Source organism: Dipodomys ordii, unplaced genomic scaffold, assembly GCF_000151885.1.
Source record: "Dipodomys ordii isolate 6190 unplaced genomic scaffold, Dord_2.0 Scaffold178, whole genome shotgun sequence".
Taxonomy (NCBI): Eukaryota; Metazoa; Chordata; class Mammalia; order Rodentia; family Heteromyidae; genus Dipodomys; species Dipodomys ordii.
In genome coordinates this window covers 1,633,659-1,654,986 of record NW_012267394.1, presented here as the reverse complement: position 1 = coordinate 1,654,986, position 21,328 = coordinate 1,633,659, and the positions used below count along the sequence as shown (strand labels likewise).

General features: G+C 40.0%; 1 protein-coding gene across 1 annotated transcript in view; it reads left to right on the top strand.

The window, feature by feature from the left end:
* Positions 1 to 2,701: 2,701 nt before the first annotated feature.
* The window catches only part of Diaph2 (diaphanous-related formin 2), an 805,268-nt gene continuing 786,641 nt past the window's right edge, over positions 2,702 to 21,328 (top strand). The window contains exon 1 of the mRNA XM_013033825.1: positions 2,702 to 3,051. Within this exon, the coding sequence (XP_012889279.1) occupies positions 2,920 to 3,051 (132 nt within the window). The 5' untranslated portion in view covers positions 2,702 to 2,919. The remainder of the gene's footprint in view (positions 3,052 to 21,328) is intronic.

Here is a 21,328-nt window from a genome sequence, read left to right as displayed (position 1 = left end):
CAACTTTTTTTTTTCTTTCAGTTCTGGCTTTTAACAATGGCCCTGATGTGGGAAGAAAAATTTCAATTTGTTTTTAACTACTTGTTAAATCAAAATGTAAAAAAAAAAAATCAGGAATCAAGACAGGGATGAGATCATCACAATTAAGTTGAAATATAAGTTAGAGACTAACATTTTTACTTTTTTGTGGTAGAAAAGACTATAGATGCTTTTCAAACGTCTTGAGTTGAATATCAAATATAACTTAGCTTGGGGTGAGGATGGTGAAACCCAATGTTACATTCAAAACAATATCAATTCATCTGTATTATAATGTCCTGCATACTCCTGCCCCACACTATTTAAAAACAACAATAATAAAACTTATAGTAGGAGCCTTTGTGATCTGAAGCCCCTATCTGTTCCCAAACCTATTTATTAGTTCTGCTTCTCTTGGCAATCACCTACCTGCCCACCTCAATTTATTAGCCACAGTGTATTTGCACATGCTATAGTTATTTTTTTTTTACTGGAATGCTATTTATTTACTGTACTGAAATTGCTCAATTTTTTTTTGTTTAATATCCTAGCTCTTCTCTAAGCTCCATAAGAGTTAACCACATCTGTCTTTCTTCTTCACCACTATATTCAGGATGCTTAGAAGTTACAAGTTCTCAACAAGTACTTAATGCCTTTAATGGAACTTTATTCAATACTCCGCTTAAGCATCCTCTTCAGGACTCTTGGTTAGTTACCTCTATCATGTGCTTCTTGTTCAAATCTGTTGTACAGTAGAAAAATTATTTGAAAGTTTCTTTTCCCATGATTGAGATTCCAAAGGGTAGAAATTATGTCATCTTCATACTTCTAACCCACAGCATTTTGTAAATCATCCAGCTTTTTTAGAAGAGCTCAAGAAATGACTACTGAGCAGATTATTGAGCAATGTTTGGGGCTGGAGGGCTTTTAAACTTTGGCCCACACCCATATCTCTCTCACAGGTATTTCTTGGGACCATTGGTTGAAGAAACAGGTCATTATCTTTCTGTAACCTTCAGTTTTACTTAAAATTTTAGGAGGAGAGATACTCAGTTACATTAAATTTTGTGTATGTGTGGTGAGTAAAATTCAAACTCTGTCTCCAATTTAAGTTAAACAGGAATTTAAAACAAGCAAAATTACCTTGGGTCTCTTTGGAGCATGTAGTCCTTCTTTGCTGCTGTCCTTAGGTAATTTATCATTTCAGGAGAGCAGTATGTCATGCCTGAATGATTAAAAAGAAAGTTAAGGACAAGGACAAAGGTGGGTTTAAAGCAGTTTTCAGGTTGGGCACCCGTGGTTCACAGCTATTATCCTAGCTACTTGAAAGGAGGCTGAGATCTGAGCATGAAAGTCAGTGAGACTCTTATCTACAATTAACCAACAAAAAGCTGAGCTCAAGTTCCAGTAGACACACACACACACACACACACACACACACACACACACACACAAAGTTGTTTTCAGATATGCATTTTTTAAAATTTCACTTTACTGTCCAAGGTAATTTTCTTATCACATCCTGGTCACTGTCAAATTCATTGTAATGCTTGTGAGTATATTCAGATAGAAATTCTACTACTTTTTTAGGATGTGAAAATTTTCACACGTTTCACAAGTTCATGGGGGGGGGAAGGGTAGTGGGAGAGTGTAAAAGAAGTCATAACCTGAAGACAGTAACAGGCATGTGGATATTTTATGGTCCTGGCATCTAAATTTATATTACATGCATTCATTGCATTAGCATATGGGTGATTGTTCTATGATAGCCTGCAGGTTCCTTCAAACTTTGCCTTGTCACTCTAAAGTTTCCTGTGTGTGTGTTTAAGAGTTCGTTCTTATGTATATGTGGGCCCCTTCTTGAAGAGAAAATACTTAAGGACTAAAAAACAGCATACTCTGCTGTGGTGTCCACAGTTGTTTAGGGATTTAAATCAGAAATTATGTTTTGACTCACGTGTTCCTAACAACTATCTTTGAACTAGATTAGGAAAGCAAAGTTAGCCCTCAATTCCACTGTGAACTGAAATCTGTGCTTTGGTTAAAGAGCCTAATGACACTGTTAGGATTAGATGGAGGGTACAGGCTGTTTCCACTCCCCTGCTGGTCGCCTGGGAATAAAGGACCAACTGTATTTCCTCAGTCCCAGCCCAATCACGGCCTGAGAGGGACCTAGTCTTTCCACATTGACTTCTACCTTCCCACAGCTTGTAGCATGACCAAATTCCCGCAAAGGGCTCCTAAGCTATAAAAGAGGTTTTGGCCTGTGAATGGGGACACTCAAGTTCCAATGAAAAAGTAAAGGGGCACCTCAATCCTCCCCATGCCTCAATATCCCCATCTGTAAAATGGGCCGCCCCTCCTCTCTCCTGGCTAGTTCCCAGGCATGTTCCATTACACTAGTAGGAAGTGAAATCCGTGCTTCAGCACAGCTGAAAGTGCCCTGTAAGGAGCTAGTCGCAGTGCCGGGCATGCTCAGTAGCCTAGGCCCGCTCAGCCCCAAGTCGGAAGCAGCTTTCAGTGCTGGGGCGGCCGGCCGGCGGCACTTCGATGAATCACGTGTGTGGAGGCCGTCTTAAAGGGATAGGCACCGACTTTTCCTCCACCCCCTAAACACCGCCCCGAGGGCGGCGGCAACAGCGTTCGTGGTAATTACAGCTGTTTAGGTCCCGGCAGCGGGTAGTAGCCACAAGCGTGTTTGCGTCGTGGGTGCGTAGAAGTCAGAAGCCTGAGATCTGCAACATCCCGGCCCCAGGACCCTCTCCCCCAAGGAGGAGGACGTGCTGCCGACTCAGCGCGGGGCAGCGCGGGGCAGCGTGGGCACGCGAGGGGCTCTACCCCCTTGGCTCCCCCGGTAGAGAAGGTAGGGTTACAGGGCACAGGTGACCGAGCCGGAGAAAGATGGAGCAGCCTGGGGCGGCGGCGTCCGGAACGGGAGGCGGCAGCGAGGAGCCCGTTGGGGGCCGGAGCAACAAGCGTAGCACCGGGAGCCGGGCCGCCAACGAAGAGGAAACGAAAAACAAACCCAAATTGGTGAGTGCTCCCGCTATCCCCGGCATCCAAGGGGGGATTGGGAGAGCCCGGGGTCTTTCCTGTCTGCCGCTGAATACATGAGGGAATCTGAAGGGGGGGGGTGCTTTCATCCCAGAAGTGACTGCGACCTCGCTCTGTTAAGTCTGGGATCCGCGAAAGGAGCAGCCACGCCGAGGCGCATACTTGGCGTGGGGGCGGAAGAACATCCCATTCTCCACTTAATCCATTTCTCTTGCTAGCCAAAGAGATGGTGGGGAAATAACACCCCAACCCTAACGAGGGGACACCTCGAGTCCGCGATAGTACGGTTATTGTTTAACTTGTGGCCACAACCCTTTTTATTTTATTTTGTTTTTGCGCTATTCAACTTCCATCCCACCTCTTATCACTTGCTGTGTTTTCCCTCTTAATTGAAGGGAGAGGGGAACCTTCCCTTCATTTTCAATCTGAATACTTGGGAGCCCACTCCGAGTCGTGCAAGTCAAGAAAAAAACACCACGTAGAGTCCCCCTCCCCCAGACTTTACCAGAAATTGAAGACATGCCTACGTGCGGTTTTTCTCCATGTGTTCTTCCCCGGGAACATTTCTGGAGGACAATGGGGAGAGCGTGGGAATTGAAAGCTGCTCAAGTGCCACCAAGTGAACTGTGTGGGAGTACTGGACATGGTCTTACACACAGTTGATTAAGAGTGCCCCAAAGTATTGGACATACTGTGCGAAGCTCCCAGTCCTGATAACTCTGAGCCAGTGCTAGCAGCCCATTTCCCGTCACTCAAACCCACGGAACAATGAAATCCATGGGGCCTCCTATTGCCTTGGCAAACACTGGAGTTCCCTTAACTTATTAGTTCAAAGGATTCCTCTTTCTGTAAACTTTCTACTTTGGGTGGCATGAGAGCCACACAGATTCCACCAATACTCACAGTTGAAAATTCTTAGGCCAGACAGGAACCATTAGCCTAGCCACATGTTGCATGTCTAGATTTCAGTTTTGAGCAGCAACAAGATTATAATAGAGATGGCGAGACATGTTCTGTGTTATTCACTTTTAGTTCCTATTTTGACTTTCAGTTACTGGTCTGTCCTTGGGAAAACAGTCATCAAAACATGATTGTTTCAGGAGATAGTACAGCCTTCCCTTGCTTGATGCAGTAGATCTTGATGTCAAATTTAAAGTCTCATCAGTTCCGAGAAACTTGAGGCACATTGAAAATCATATTTACTCCAACTGTTCTGTTACCTAGTATTTAAAAATAAACTGAGTCATGGGTTCTTTCACTTGTCTCTGCTAGTGGAAAGTTAATGTGTTTAATGGGTGATAAAACTTAGAAACGCTTTGTGACTGAAATTTCGAGTTTAATATCTTTTAAATTGTGATGATATGATTTTGAAATTTGTCAGTGATTATATTTTTTTCTTTTCTTTTGCCCTAGTTTAAAACTTCGGTTTAGTTGGTATGAAAAGTTAAAGTAAAAAAAGTTGGATGATTGTTTCCACAAATAGTTCAGCACATACAGCAAAATCTTTACCATTTTAAGCATTTCTCTCTCTTTATTACTTGAGTATATTCTTCCCTTCCCTTTAGTCATTTCCCTGGTTTCATCTTTTATATCTCACTGATTTTGACAAGGTAACTGGACAGTTAAGACCTGGTGGCACTTTGAGTTCCTAGCTAATTTTCCTGCTCCATGTAGAACATGGCTTGCTACAGTAGAGAAAAATACTTAAATCCAGGAGTTTGTAAATACCATGTGGATTTATTTAATTGTTTGGTTCCTCAAGCAAAACTTTTAAACCGTCTGTGATTTTTTTATAGGCAGATGTGTCAGAATTAATAAAACAGATTTAGAAAATCACTATAACAAACTTTGAGGCAAACAATGTGGCAAAACCATAAGATTTTGTTAACTGTTAGTCAACAGTTCATCTGGGGTTCTTAAAATTTTGCTAGTAAAAGTTTAGTTCAATGACATTTTATTATAATTTCAAGTATTATGTTAATCACTGCAATATTTCTTAATTGCATATGTGTGTATAAAGGAGTTGTGTGGGATTATAAAAAGAGAGCCCTATGGCTAAAGGAATCATTTGTGTGGGAGGTTGTGGGGGTTACTGCTTCTTAAACTTCTCAATTGTATGAGAACAAATTGTGTTTATTTTCTGAGGCTTAGAGCTTTTTATAGTTTCTCAAGGGCACCATCACCTATACAAAGAGTAAGAGCTGTTGCAATACCAAAGAAATACAGTAAAGGAAATGACAGTTGATTCTACTCTAAATCTGGGAGGGGAGGTCAGCCATGAAAGGAGAAGGAAAACAGCACTGACCACAGGGTGACTGATAATGAATTAAACTCTTCTCGGGGTAAAAAGTTATCTATACGAAGTCTATATAGTATGAACTAGAAGGAAAGTTTCTATTACATTGAAAAACACTCTTTAATATAATGGATTCTTAAACTGTAAGGTTTGTAATTCAGTTGTTTTCACTTAGTTCCTCATATTTCTGGACAACTGGAGATGAAGGCATATTTTCTATAGAGAGGTACTTTTTTCATTTATACCTTCAACTTTTTCTTGAGTATTAGTGAGAGTTTTTTTTGGGGGGGTGGGTTTTCAGTACTGTAATGACATGTTTAACGTAATTTATTAAAGTTAATTTTGGTTTTCTTCACATCTGTTTCCTCATGATTACCCCTTTATTTTGGTATTTTGAAAGGAAGATGAACCTGTCTTGGACTCATTGCATTTTGAATTGTGTGTTAGTAGTTGTCTTTTGGATTTTATGTAACCATCCCACATTGTAATATGCCATCAAGCAGTGTGACTTGTAGATTAATTAGTAATTTTGTGTCAAGAATGTACTGTATTTTGTTAAATTAAATACAATAGAGAGCTCTGAAAGTGTTGAAGAAACTATATCTTAAATCTTCCATATTTAAGTGACTTAACCATTAAGCGAAGTCCCTATTGCTGGATGCCTGTGGCTCATGCTTGTAATCTTAGCTATTCAGGAGGCTGAGATCTGAGGATCGAGATTCAAAGCCAGCCTTGGCAGGAAAGTCTGTGAGACTCTTATCTCCAATTAACTACCAGAAAACTGGAAGTGGCACTGTGACCCAAGTGGTGTAAAGTCTTCGCCTTGAGCTAAAGAGCTGAAGGACAGTGGCCAGACCCAGAGTTCAAGCCCCATGACTGACAAAAAAAAAAGTGAGAGAGAAGTCACTATTCAACTAACACCATGTGTGCATGTACGTACACACACAAGTTGACAATATTTGAATATTTGACTTTCCTTTTTCTTTTGGTTTGTTGAGACAGTAAGGTCAAACTAGTAACTAGAAATAACACAAGATAAATTTCTGTTTATTACATATCTTCTGGAGTATTTATTTGTTTAGAGTTATTTGAATAGTGTTTTGATTTTAGATAATAGGCTCTAAGCACAATGATTTCATTTATTCAGCATGTTTACTTTGTACCTATGACATGATAGGTGTTGCCCTACAGGGTAGTAATGTAAGGATGCTTAGAGTTCAGTTGGGCATGGAGTTATACCTGTAATTCCAGTATCCTGAGCACAGAGGCAAAAATACTTTAAGGCCAACGTGAGCTACACAGTAAGATATAATGTCCCAGATAAAGATGGTCATTGTGAGACACACAGGAAGTTGATGATTAAAGAGTATCATGTTAAGTTATTGTAGGAATATGCAGTGGATAGTGCAGTAAAAAAACCATAGAGGGCCTAGCACCTATGGCTCACACCTGTGATCCTAGCAACTCAGTAGGCCAAGATCTGGGGATTGTAGTTCAAATCCGGCCTGAGCAGGAAGGAAAGTCTGTGAGACTCATTGCCAATAAACTACCAAAAAAAGCTGTAAGTAGAGCTGTGGCTCAAGTGGTAGAACACTATCTTTGAGCAAAAGAAGCTCAGAGACAGAGCCCAGGCCACCTTCAAGCCCCAGAACCAGTACTTCCCAGGAGGATGAGATCTGAGGATCAAGGTTTGAAACTAGCCAGGGCAGGAAAGTCTGTGAGACTCTTATCTCCAACTAACCATCAGAAAAGCTGGAAGTGGAGTTGTGCCTCTAGTGGTAGAGTGCTAGCCTTGAGGAACAAAAACTCAGTGCCTAGGCCCTGAATTCAAGCCCCAGAACCATGACAAAAAAAAAAAAAGTAGAGGCATGGTATATTTGAGACCCAAAGTTGTATATATGGAAATACCAGGTAACAGAAACTCATATTTGTTTTTGTTTTCTTTTTTTTTTTGTCAGTCATGGGCCTGAACTCTGGGCCTGGGCGCTGTCCCTCAGCTCTTCAGCTCAAGGCTAGCGCTCGACCACTTGAGCTACAGCACCACTTCTGGCTTTTTCTGCTTATGTGGTGCTGAGGAATTGAACCCAGGGCTTCATGGATGCAAGGCAAGCACTCTACCACTGAGCCATCTTCCCAGCCCCAGAAACTCATATTTGTAATTATATTTACTCACTTGGGAGTCTGAGAACAGAATGTTCTTGGGTATAGGCTAAGCCCAGGCATTCCACATAACTTCTCCTTTACAGAGGGAAGCTCTATGCAGTTTCACGAGCCTGTCTTCCCAGCAATGACTAGAAGCCTAAAATAGGCAGACCACAGTCTGGTCAGGCTTTCAAGTAAGGAAATAAGACCTTATCTGAAGGATAACCCGCACCAAAAAAAAAAAAAGCCAAAAATATGGCTTAAGTGGTAGAGCACCTACCTGGCAAGGAAGTCCACAGTGTAAATTCTATTACAAACAAGCAAATTAGTCAGGGGACATAATCTCTGTCTTGCAGATATTAATCAGAAAGCTCAAACTTCTGATGTTAAATGCTAAGCAGAGGTTACAAACAAAAAGATTAAAGGACACTGGAAAGGACACTACAGTTCATAGTTCTATGATCTGTATTCTCTTGCCAATATTTTGAATCTCCTACTAATAACAGAAAAATGTTACTTAGCTCATCAGTTTTACTACTGTTTCTCTACATGGAAGTTCAGGCTCTGGAGGTTATAAGAATCCAAGCAAAGTCAGGGTGTGGTGAAGTTCTTATGGCCCTAAAGAAGTCTGAATTTCAGAGGCTGAGATCTGAGAATGGAGGTTTGAGACAGGCTGATGTGAGGTTCTCATCTTCACTTAACTAACAAAGCTAGAAGTTTGGTTTTTTTTTCCACTGTAAATTTTTGTGTGTGTGTCTATTTTTGGATGCTGATACTGGAGCTTGAACTCAGGACTTCTCTCTTACTTGACTTAGTATTTTTCCTGATAGCTGGTGCTCAAGCTCTTAAGCTTTTTTTTGCTGGACATAAGAGTCTCATGGATTTGTCTACCTAAGCTGGCTTTGAACCAAGATTCTGAAGTCTCAGCTTCCTGAGTAGCTTAAGATTACCCGGGCACCTAGCTTGCAATTTTAAGAACCAGGTTAGTTTTTTCTTTCAATTCATCAGTTTGAGGCATTCACAATTTTTCTAAAAAAAAAACTATCACTAGGGTAACTGTTCAAAAAGAAATGTACTCATTACCTGACTTGTGTAGCAACAAAAGAAACTTTCACTTGGTCTCTTGACATTCTGTCTTGTCAGCGAGCATATTGTACAAATAAGGAAACTGAGTCACAGAAGTGTTAGGGGACTAATATAGTGAATAAATCTTAAAGCTATCACTTCTCTTGTAGAAGTTATCTATAGCACTGAGTCATTATGCTTCAGGGACTCTAAAAGTAAGTTATTCAATTTCTGTCTTCTTTTGTTCTTTTTTGAACACTTTATAATTGTAATCCACCTAGCTTTCACTCTTAAATACCAAGAACTTGAGCAATAGTATGTCATTGAAATAATATTTGTTCAACCTGATCTCAAAGAACACTGTAAAAATAGAATGCTCTAAAAATAGTACAAACATAATAGATGTTCATTTATGAATTAACACATGTAAAACTTATGTACCTGATCAGGTTGAATCTTTTTTTTTTTTGTCTCAGTGATAACTCTGTAGCTTTAAGGAGACACTACTGAGTGTTAGTGCTTGCTTTGTGCCTGGTCCAAAATATATTCATGTCATTCTTTTGTCAAAAGAGTATAGAAAACATAGTTTTGTGTGTGTGTGTGTGTGTGTGTGTGTGTCAGTTGTGGGGCTTGAACTCTGGGCTTGGGCTCTGTCCCTGTGCTCTTTAGCTCAAGGCAAGTGCTTTACCGCTTGAGCCACAGCGACACTTCCGGTTTTCTGGTGGTTTTATTGGAGATAAGAGTCTCACGGAGTTTCCTGCCCTGGCTGGCTTTGAACCACGATCCTCAGATTTCAGCCTCCTGAGTAGCTAGGATTACAGGCGTGAGCCACCTGCGCCAGGCTATGAAAGCATAGTTTTGAACTCATCCCTATTTATCCACTCTTAGGTTCCATGAAGGTTTTACAGTATTACTTTAGGAAGAATAAGCAACATTTCTACCAAATACAGATCAGCAAATTGGCTACTTCCTTGTCTCCTCTTCTGTCTTTGCTTTATAAAGTAGTACTTGTTTTAAGAGAGAAGCTTCTCAGTGTGGTTAGGCAGGTCAGGCAGGCCTAAGTACAAATCCAACACATTTCATTAGGAAGAAATTATTTCCAAATAGCCTAGCAAGTCTGATACACACCTAAGAGAAAGAGAGTTATTATGTAGAATTTTTTAAGTGTTACTTGCTACTCTGTAAGTCACATGTTTTGATAAAGAAGTATTCAACATTTGGAGAAATTAAGCAAGTTTATGATATTTAATTCTAAAAGTCACAGAGACAAAACCTAAAAGGCCACACAGTCATATATATATATGAGCAACAAATAAATAACAAAAATGAAAAAAGTAGGGGTATGAAAATGAACATAAAATATAATTTAATTAATATAGTATTCTGGATACAAGTAGAATACCATTAGATAAGATTTTTCACATACTTTTAATTTGTTGGTTTTACCAAGATAAATGTAAAAGTGATAACTTTTTCCTTTAAAATATAACTAATTAATATGACTTTTTTTGGCCATTGTAGCCACCAAATCCTGGATATGTCATTTTTTGCCTACAAGCTTCAGTATGCATCTATAAAAATGACTGATTTCTTAAAAACATACTCATTTGCTACTTTAAAAAATTAATTTATTTTGGTGTCCTCTAATGTTCAGTTCATAAACAAATATCCCCAATTGCCTCACAAATAGATTTTGTGTGTGTGTATGCATACATACATGTGTGTGTGCGCACACACACACACACACACATACTTGTACACCAGTATGGGGCTTTACTCAGGGCCTTATGCTCTTGTTCAACTTTTTCTGCACAAGTTGGCATTCCGCCATGTGGATGATGCCTCTACTTCTGTTTTTTTGCTGATTAATTGGAGATAAGAGTCTCAGGGTTTTGTCTGCTTGGATGGACTCTGAACCTCAGTTCTCAGATCTCAGCCTTCTAAGTAGCTAAGAATTATAGGTGTGAGTCATCAGTGCCAGGCTTAAAAATAGCTTTTTAATCTCATGTGTTCCTAATTAATGTATATTCAACAAATACAGCCTTAAATGGCAAAATCCTGATGCAACTTACTTCACATGAAGTGTTTCTATAAAGCAACTATTTAATTTTTTTTAAATTACCTTTTAAGTAGTTGTACAAAGGATGTGCCTTATAACAAAGCAGTTTATGAGTACAGTGCAGGTTGAACAGTGTCACCTCTTCAACATTCTCACCCTTTTTCAACCTACCCCTTCTCTCTCTTTTCTTAATTGTGTGGTATATACAATGAATTCCTGACCGAATCCTCCCTTTCTTCTTGCCTTTATTGCCTACCCCTCTCCTCTTGGCCCCACCTCACCTCTTGGATATACCCACTTCCTGGTATTGATTTTGTTGGGCTTTGACCTAGTCTTTCTAAATGGTTAAACTATTTGAGCTTCCTATAGAATCTGTTATACTTCACCTGATAAGCATCAACTCATACGTCTGTAGAAATAACCACAAAAGTTGGCTTGACAAGTATAAACTCTTTGGAATAGCTATGGTCTACTGACCAAATTAAGATTTCTACTTTACTGGCTCAATCACTCAATCCTCATTTTTGGAGGAATGTGAGATTTTTTTATTCCCCTAGGGAAATATAGACAGTTGGGCAAAAAGATAAAACGTTTTTGAGACCTCTAAATAAAGGATTTAAGCCGGGTGCTGGTGGCTTATACCTCTAATCCTAGCTATTCAGAAGGCTGAGATCTGAAGATTACAGTTCGAAGCCAGCCCAGGCAGGAAAATCAGTGAGACTTATTACCAACAAACTACTCAGAAAAAGATAGAAGTGGAGCTGTGGCTCAAGTGGTAGAGTGCTAGCCTTGAGCACAAAGTTGTAGCTCAGGGATAGTAACCAGGCCCTGAATTCAAGCCCCAGGACCGAGGGGGAAAAAAGGGTTCAAGGTGGCACCACACTGACTCACGTTTGAATCCTAGCAACTCAGGAGGCTGAGATCTGAGGATTGGAGTTTTAACCTAGAGGGGTGGGCAGAGGGAGAGAAAAGTACAGAACTCTGATTTCCAATTAGCTATCAAAAATCTGGAAGTGAAACTGTGGCTCAAGTGGTAGATCACTAGCCTTGAGCAAAAGGTGCGTAGGCCCTTAGCTCAAGTCTCAGGACTGGTGCACAAAAAAAGGATTCAAGTAACTAATACACTCACACAACAAGGAAATTTATATTACTAGCTCTAGCTTCATTTCCAAAGAATTGCCAAGTTTGTTCTTGCTTTTTTAGCCACTTTGGTCTGCTCTAGGCTAGGGAGGCTGGATGACTGGGTGGGTGAATAAATCTTTGCAAATGACTCAAAACTCTTGGCTCAGGATTTTAAATACTGGACTTCAGTAATGAGGTGATGCAGCTGGCAATGGGTGGAGTGGGTGAATATGAGACATTAATTTCACACAGATTTGCTAAAAGAATTGTGTAACTTCTACTTTCCAGACAACAACTTAATACTGCTGATGGTGTTAGCCCTATCATTTCTCTGATTTTGGTGGATCCAACTTCTTGGATGACCATTTCTTGATCCAGCCAGGTGGGCAATTTCCCTTAAAACTTGGAGATGAGGGATAATTCGTTAATTGTTGGGCTCTGACAGCTGGCATTCTCTCCTTTTGTTTTTCTTAAGGGAGTGAAGTTATGGAGGAGCTGTTTTTATGTGCTTTGAAATCAATCACTGGAAAAACCTTAAACATTTAATAGCATGTTATTCTGGCTGGAGCTGTTTAGGAAGATTGTTTATGTAGATAGCAAGATCTAGTGTAGGCTGTTCATTCACACTATGAACTTGAATGCCATGTGTGGATAATACATCAAGGCCACTATATGGATTGGATCCTCCTAAGGATATTAAAGGAATGATGTACTAGTCCTAAGACAAGATCTTCTTGGGTCGTTTTTTTCTAATTCACACAAAGTCCTATGTGGGCTAGCTACTGCATTTAAAACCTGATAGATTTTATTCTTTTTTTTTTTTGGAGGGGTCCTGTCGTGGGGCCTGAACTCTGGGCTTGGGTGCTGTCCCTCAGCTCTTCAGCTCAAGGCTAGCGCTCTACCACTTGAGCCACAGCGCCACTTCTGGCTTTTTTCTTTTTGCTTATGTGGTACAGAGGAATCGAACTCAGGGCCTCATGCATGTAAGGCAAGCACTCTACCACTGAGCCACCTTCCCAGCTAGATTTTATTCTCATACTAGATTCTTATACTAGATTGGAAATTCATTAAGCAAAGGACATAATTTAATTTCCTACTTAGAGTAGGAATTTTTCCCCCTCAGTATTGAATTTAGTGCCTCATACTTGAGTGTCTAGCCAGGTCTTCTACTACTTGAGTCACTCCCCCCCCCAATCTTTTTGCTTTAGTTATATTTCAGATAGAGTCACATTTATCCCCTGGCTTTCCTGGACAGTATCTATGCTTCTTGTGTGGTGTGGTACTGTGCCTAGCTTTTATTGGTTGAGGTGAGGGCTTTGTGAACTTATCTCCCACCCCCCAACTAAGCTTGAACCATGATCTTCCCAATCTCTGCCTTCCGAGTAGCTGGGATTACAGATGTGAACCACAGCACCAGCTTCCATTAGCTTCTGAATTACTGAAATTCTCAAACATAGATTGCTGTGTCCTTGAGAACCTAAGCTGAAGGTTCAGTATGCTAATTGCCTTCTCTAGTGAAGGCGTCTCACTTTCTTCACATCTTCCAGTAAGTTTTTCAACATTATTGTTTCACATAGTCATAAATAATATGAACATGACTGCCTTTTTGAAGTCTGTGTTGTTTTCTTTTATGCTGCCTACAATACAAGGCAAGAACATACAGAAAGTTAACACGGGTTAAAACAAATTGGCTGCAGCATTTCCTCTGATATGCACTTCAGTCTGGAACCTCACATTACAAAATCAATGTTTTAACAGAAGAGTCAGTGTGTACATAAAAGATTCGAGAGAAAAAATAACCTTTACCTAGTCTGCCCTCACAGCTTTGTTGTGTGTTGGCACTGCCTTTTTCCCTCTTTGGTTGAGTAGCTAATGGTCTCAAAACAAGCTATTAGAGGAAGAATAAGTTTACCATGCCTCCCCCCCCCCAGCCAAAAGGAAAAGAAAACATAAAAGTTCTGGATTTTATCTATGTTGGGTGTTTTGGATTTTTTCTGTCTTTGTTTTTACTAAATCAAGGTTTGTCCATATTTTGTCAACTAAATTCTTAGACTTCCATACAGTCTCTAGCTGCGTCATCAACTCATTTTCATAGGCTTTGTAAAGTTCTTTGGGATCTAACTTCTCTATTTTTGTATTAACTGAGTTGGCCTGAGAACCAATCCTATATTTAAGTGTTCATACTGCTGTATAAAATGAAATTGAGATATACTCTTAAAAGTAGAAATTGTACAGTAGAAATTGGGCTGTGGGCCCAATTTGCCACACTTTTCCTACCTGTTTTTGCTAATTGTGGATGAAAGTGTGATATTATTTTGTAACAAATCCCTGCTTTCAACCTCATCTCATCCCTCCCTTTAAATAATCTGGTACTACTTGACTGTGTCTAACACTGAAGGCCATTTTGTCCTTTGTTATTCCTTATTGGTTTTCTTGAATATTATCAATATAGAAGGATTGGTACTGGTCAGTGAATGTGATAGATTTAATTATAAAAGCATTTCTCACATAGATACCAATCATGTTTATGAATTACTAGAAATTACACACACACACACACACACACACACACACACACACACACACACACACACACACACACACACACACACACACACACACCTCCTGAAGCTTGAACTCAGGGCCTGGGTGCTTTTCCTTAGCTCTTTTGCTCAAGGCTGGCACTTTACCACTTGAGCCACAGTTGCACCTCCAGCTTTTGGTAGTTAATTGGAGATAAGTTTCATGAACATTTCTTGCCTGGGCTGACTTCAAACCATAACCCTCACTCTCAGTCTTCTGCATATCTAGGATTATGGATGTAAGCCACCTGCACCAAGCAATATTTTGATCTTAGTACACCATTTCTTATTTTTAAGACTGTATATGTATTCTGTTGAATTTGAAAATAGTTTGTAGGCTACAGGATTTAAACAAGCTGAATAAGACATGTAACTTTTGTTTTGAGTTTGTTTCTGCCTATTTAAAAAGTTATATAGAAATGAGCTGAGTACTTTATTAAAATGTAACTCTGGGTAAGTCAATGTGTCCTGTTTTTGGCTGTCAGTTTATTCTATGAAACAAGGGAGTCTAAATGGATGATTTACCAGGCTTCATTCAGCTTTTGACATATGAAGAGTCAAAGGTTATTGAGAGATGTAAGGAATCTGCCCTAACATAAATACATGACTTCTGGATTTCAGTTCAATTATGAAAGATGATTGTTTAAAGTTGAAATGCTAAAGAGTAAATATCCTAGCTAACCTACCTGGAGTCTAAACTTTGCCTAGTCCAGTAAGGGCCACAGCGACATTCTTGAAAGTACATACTGTCCAGTGTGTGTAGCTCAATATATTCTGTTCTAGGGTATCCAAGACTGCAGGTGTTTGGCTTGGTTCAGTGATCAAGTACAGTACACAAGCTTCACAGAGGAGACTGTCAGTAATACACAATATCATAGGTTGATTTTCTGTTGATTTTCCAAGTGCTTTGTATACATATGTGAAGAATCTGGGCACTTAAACTATTTCCATCAGTTCATGGATGATTGAAGAAGACCCATGGCTCCTGAAGTATACACAAAGGACAATTCATTATTCACTGTGAAAGCAATAAACAGAATTATCAGCTACACTCACTGGTTCCTTAGGGTTTTGGGTCCCCCAGAGTGGACCAGGCTAAGGGCCTATGCATACCATTAGTTGTCTTGTGCAACAATTGAGTTTGGGAGACAAGACACTTTTATAGTGAGAAGACAGCTTGCTCTTTTCTGGGATGGGGAGATATTACTTTATCCTCAAGATCATTTGCTATTGCAAAAAGAAAGAAAGAAGGCGGGTGCCAGTGGCACACACCTATAATCCTAGCTACTTATAAGGCTAAGATCTGAGGATCACAGTTCAAAGCCAGCCTGGACAGGAAAGTCTGTGAGACTTATCACCAATTAACCACCAGAAAACTCAAAGGGGCACTGTAACTCAAAGCAGTAGTACAGTGCTAGCCTTGAGCAAAGGAAGTCTGGGTCAGCATGCCAACCTTGAGTTCAAGCCCCATGACAAAAACAAAAACAAAAACAAAAAAAGAAAGAAAAAGCCCAGCAAATACCCAGTGTGAAACTCTTAGCATACCGAGCAAGCATATGTTTGTATGTTCTAGGTTTGATGTTCAGTTGCTTTCATTCATTTCATCTCAGAGCAATCAGTTCACGTGTGATTACAAAAAAAGAGGCCCTGAACAGATTAGTAAGTTGCCTGAGGAAATGTGAATTTGGCTTTCAAGACCAGGATGACTATGAAATCCATGTTTTTAACTATGATTTTCTGTATTTCTTAAGAGCAATGAACCTGAAGATCTCCTGGCCCTGCACACAGATGTTTGGTGGGCTGCCATTGGGACTGTGTGTACATAGAAATTAGAAGACAAGAGTTCAGGGGCCATTTATTTTAGTGCTAGTAACAAATCAAAAGAATAAAAGTCTTTGAATTATTGCCATGAAACAGCGGGGGTATATACATAACTACTTGCTAGAAAAGAGCCAGGAGTACAGATATGACGTGGCTGGGATTTTAAGGCTATTTGAACACAGTTCTCAAAAATGGCAATACAGCCGTTATTAAGTAATTGCATGGTTACCACAAGGTTCCCTCTACTATTGTTGCTGACTTTCTCTTCCCATCCCTCTCTGGCATTTCTAGAACTTATGAGCAAGTTCCATGCAGGTCCTGCTCCCTATATCATCTCTTGAGTTGCTCTTTCTTTTCACCTCCACCACTCTCCTGTTTATTTGTGAACTTTTCCTGTGAAGTAACAGTGCTGTGGTTTAAGGCTGTCTCTTGTTACACTTTATGTATTGTTTCTTGTTTAGGACAGGGCCAAGAACCACCCACCTCCTCCTGCTGCTTCCTGTGTCTGTCTTTCCTAAAGATTGTCTGCTATAAAAAGTGTGGTGTAGTCAGCCAAATGCTCTTTTTTTTTTTTTACTTATTCTGTACAAAGCATTGTGACTATTTACTTGGTGACAGGTGACGAGTAATAGCAGTCTTAACTGGGTTTAAGTGCCAAATAATATGGAAGTACATAATTTAGTTTGAGTTCTGCTTCCCTCAGCTTTCAACATCATTCCTCCTCAAAATAAAAGGGAGTCTTTTATTGAAAAGTAAATATGATAGGCAAAGGAGACCCGGATTATTATTAGTAGATGCCTAGAGCCTGGAATTGGGATATTTGGCATTTATAATCACTAACATTTAATTTTTGTCTGCTTTGTTTTTGTTTTTTTTTTGTTTTTTTTTTTTTGAGACAAGGTCTCACTGTGTAGCCCAAGGCTGGCCTGGGCTGTGTGCATTTTTTGGAAGGGTCATTATTTTTTCTTTTTAATGTTTCTTTTTATGTTTATTATGTATAGTGCAGCATGAAACTAAACGGAAAACAATGACTTAACAACTTACAATGAGAGACAGGATAGGAAAGGTAGTAATTGAGCAGCTTAAGAAAATGTTAAACATCTACTTTAAAAATTTCTTTAGGGGGACGGGGGAGATGGGAAGGGATGGAAAGGGGAAACAAAGGAGGAGGCAACAATGCTTGATAAGATATGTACTAATTATCTTGCCCATGTAATTGTAACCCCTCTGCACGGTATTTTCACAATAAAAATAATTCTTAAAAAATATTTTGTCTTGGTTCTGGGGCTTGAACTCAGGGCCTGGGCTCTGTCTTTGAGGTTTTTCTTGTTCAAAACTAGTGCCCTACCACTTGAGCCACAGCTCCATTTCCAGCCTTTGGGTGATTAATTGGAAATAAGCATGTCATGGACTTCACTGCCTGGGCTGGCTTCAAACCGTGATCCTCAGATCTCAGCCCCCTGAGTAGCTAGGATTATAGGCATGAGCCACCCATGTCAGGCCAAAATCCCTCTCTTTTTTGTGTGTATTTGTTTTGGGGCTTGAACTCAGGGCTAGGGTGCTGTCTCTGGTCTTACTCCTTCACTCTCACTTCCTCTCTCATGCCTTCTTGCCCTCTTCCCTCTTTCCCTTTCTTCATTCCTCTTTTCTTTCTTTCTTAGGTGGTACTGTGGTTTGAACTCAGGCTTGCATTTGCCAAACAGACTATAACTTGAGCTACCCTCAATGCCTTTATGCTTCAGTTATTTTTTGAATAGGGTCCACATTTATGCTTAGGCCATCCGGAATCCTGATCCTCTTACATGCCCTTTCCATGTAGATGAGATAACAGGCAGCTACCCACCCAGCTATTTATTGGTTCAGATGGGGGAGCAGGGGTCTTTCAAACTTTTTGTCTGGGCAGACTTTGAACTGTCATCCTCCTGATCTCTGCCTCCTCAGTAACTGTGATTATAGGCATGAACCACTTGTGCCTGCCACATGATATCTTTTTTAAAAAAAAATTACCTTCATTTAACCCATTTGTCTTGACACAGTGGTTCTAAGTGGGTAACAGTTTTACTTCCCAGAGAACACTGGTGATATGTGGAGACAGTTTCAATTTCACAATTTGGGGGGAGGTGATACTAAGATCTAATGAGAAGAGGCTAGGATGTTTCTTGAGGTTCTTGAGGTCTAGTTTTAGCATCCCCTTATCCCAGCAAAAATGACTTAGCACAGAATGACAAGATTAAGAAAGACCTCCAAGAGGAAGAAAACCTTATTTTACATTTTAGGAGTTTTTGTATATGAAGTGTGAAAAACTTCTGGTTGCTCCTTAGCCATTTTCAAGGAAGTATCATTTGTATTATTGACTTTCCCTACTTTTATTTTCATCTTCTTTTCTACTAATACAAACCTGCCAGATTCTGGACTCTTATCTAATCTATAGCTCCAAATTGTGCCTCTTATCATTTACCTTATTTCTGACACCTAAGAAATATTTATTCTTAATGAGTTCAAAAGCTTATTTTCCTTTACTAATTTCTGAATATTTGAACAGCTTTTGATGCAGGTCATTTTTAACTCTTCATCTGCATGGATTTTATTTACATATTACTATTACTACTACTACTACTATTATTTTTTCTTTGAACCAGGGTCTATAGCATAGATGCAGAGCCTGATAATCCTTCTGCCTCAACCTTCTGAGGGCTGGGATTACAGTTCTGTACTTTCAAATGTAGCTGGTGGATAGATTTCATTTTATTTTTGTTTTACGTATGAATTTTACTTATGTTTCTGTGCCAGTCTTGGGGCTTGGGCTTGAATTCAGGGCCTGGGGGCTATCTTTGAATTCTTTTTCCTTTTAAATCTAAGCTAGCACTCACTCTACCAACTGAGGTACAGCTTTAATACTAGGTTGTTTGGTGATCAATTGGAGATAAAAGTCTCACAGACTTTTTGCCCATCTGGTTTTAACCTTGATCCTCCGATCTCAGCCTTCCAAGTAGCTGGATTATAGGCTTGGGCCACCAATGCCCTTCATGGTATGGATTTTAAACTCCCATGTTGCAGTTTTTCTAGCAGCTTCTATTGCTTGATTTGTTGGCTGTCCAAATTCCCAACTTGCCTTGCCTCTGATTTTCAATTTTTCTCATCATTTATCTGTTCCTCTTCACATACAATTATAGGCACTTATGTGCCTTATCAAATACCTGTGCACATGATACCAAACTTTTCCATTGACAGCATCTAAGTTCAGTACAATATCATTGTTAGCTAAGAGGCAGTTCCCATTGATGCTGTGTACTATTAAAAACACCTTAGAACCTGAAAACAGTGTATAGTTGTATTTGTTTTAATATTCTGCTGCAGGGAACCTAAAAATTGCCCCCCCACAATGAGGTTACTCAAGTTTACCTTTCAAGTTGAAATTTCCTTCAGCCTGACTTAACACCAGACTGTATTAGTCTATTAGTCCTTGATTGTCCTTGATGCTCTCAGTTCCTGCTGAGCCAAGGTCAATTCTTTCATTTGGTCATTGAAAGTCAATGACTCCTTCACATCCAACTCATTAGGACCAATCGTATTTTTATATTTAGGGATACTATTAAGCATCAAATTAATTGTATTTGTATTTTCTCCTAAATGAAGCTATTAGCTTTATTGTCTCAGCTTCCTGAACAGCCTCTTGTCTTTATTTCCCCACTTTTTTGTGACTTCTAAGTACTTTCACTTTCTTTTTATAACTTTCAAACTTTTCATTGCCTTCTTGAAGGTCATATGATCAGCACCTTCCCCTTCAATCTTCCATTTCCTGTAGCATTACTTAATTCTGTAGCATGTGGCCATAGTAACTGACAACTGGGCTTATTGCCAATGGATGTTACAGTCCATGTGCATCATTATGTATGAGGTATCATACTGGAGGTCTTACTCATGAGGACCTGGTTACAAAGTAGTAAGTCTGGTAAGAAATAGATATCAGTTAGAATGCTCTTAGGAGTACCACATCTAGTTTTGGCAAGGACAGGAGGCTTCACAGATAGGTCCATCTGGGGCCTGGATAATTAAGAATATTTGGGTAAACTTCATAGTCAAGCCTTACATCATGATGCATTCCAATTTGAAGTTTTGTAAAGGCAGACATTTGAAAATGTGAAGCTCTTGCTTTTTACAGACTCCCAGAAAGGGTGATGAAAAGGAACTGACATGTATTGAGCACTTATAATATATTTGGCATTTTAAACAAACTTTACATCCTCCATTTTACTTAGTTGTTACCATAAACAGTTATGATCAAAGAAGCTTATTGTCACATATAATGATGAATACAAAATGAGTCTCAGGTTACCGTTGTTGTAAGGTAAATCATCCCAAGAGCCTTATTATGCAGTTAACAGGCTGCAGGCTGTCAGTTGTTACAATGGCCTGTAGTACGCAAATACACATAACACAGCTAGGAAACATGCTAAAGAGGAAAAAAAGAACAAGAACAATACCAATAAGCCAATTCAGCTCCAATGGAGAGCTGAATTGGGACTCCATGATGACTGGAGATGAGCCAGGAGACAGGACACAGGACACAATCACAGAGATACATGTGGCATGGAGTCCTGGCAGCTAGGCTGGTCCAAGCCTAACTAGGTCAGTGCAGGGTGCAGATCCTCAGGAAATTCCCAGTCCCAAACACTAGACTGACAGATTCAGTACCCTATCAGCCAAGTGCCTGCCCCTGCCTCCAGGGGTCCAGGCTCGCTCATTACCTGGGAGGCAGGTGATTGGGGGTGGGGAGGTGGGAGGGGGAGTTGGGGGGGTTGTTCACATGGTGGATGGTAGGGTCTGGCATCTTATCTTCATGCTGGGGGAAGGAACCCCTGTTCCCCATCACTTGCCTCCCAGGTAATGGGTATGCCCAGACCCCTGGAGGCAGGGGCAGGTACTTTGCTGATAGGTTACTGAATCTGTCAGTCTAGTGGCTGGGACTGGGGATTTCCTGAGGATCTGCTCCCTGCACTGACCATATGTAGGCCTGGACCAGCCTAGCTGGTAGGACTCCATGCCACATGTGCCTCCATGATCGTGTCCTATGTCCTGTCTCCTAGCTTGTCTCCAGTATCATGGAGTCCCAATTCAGCTCCAGTGGAGAGCTGGTATTGTTCTTGTTATTTCTTTCCTCTTTAGCAT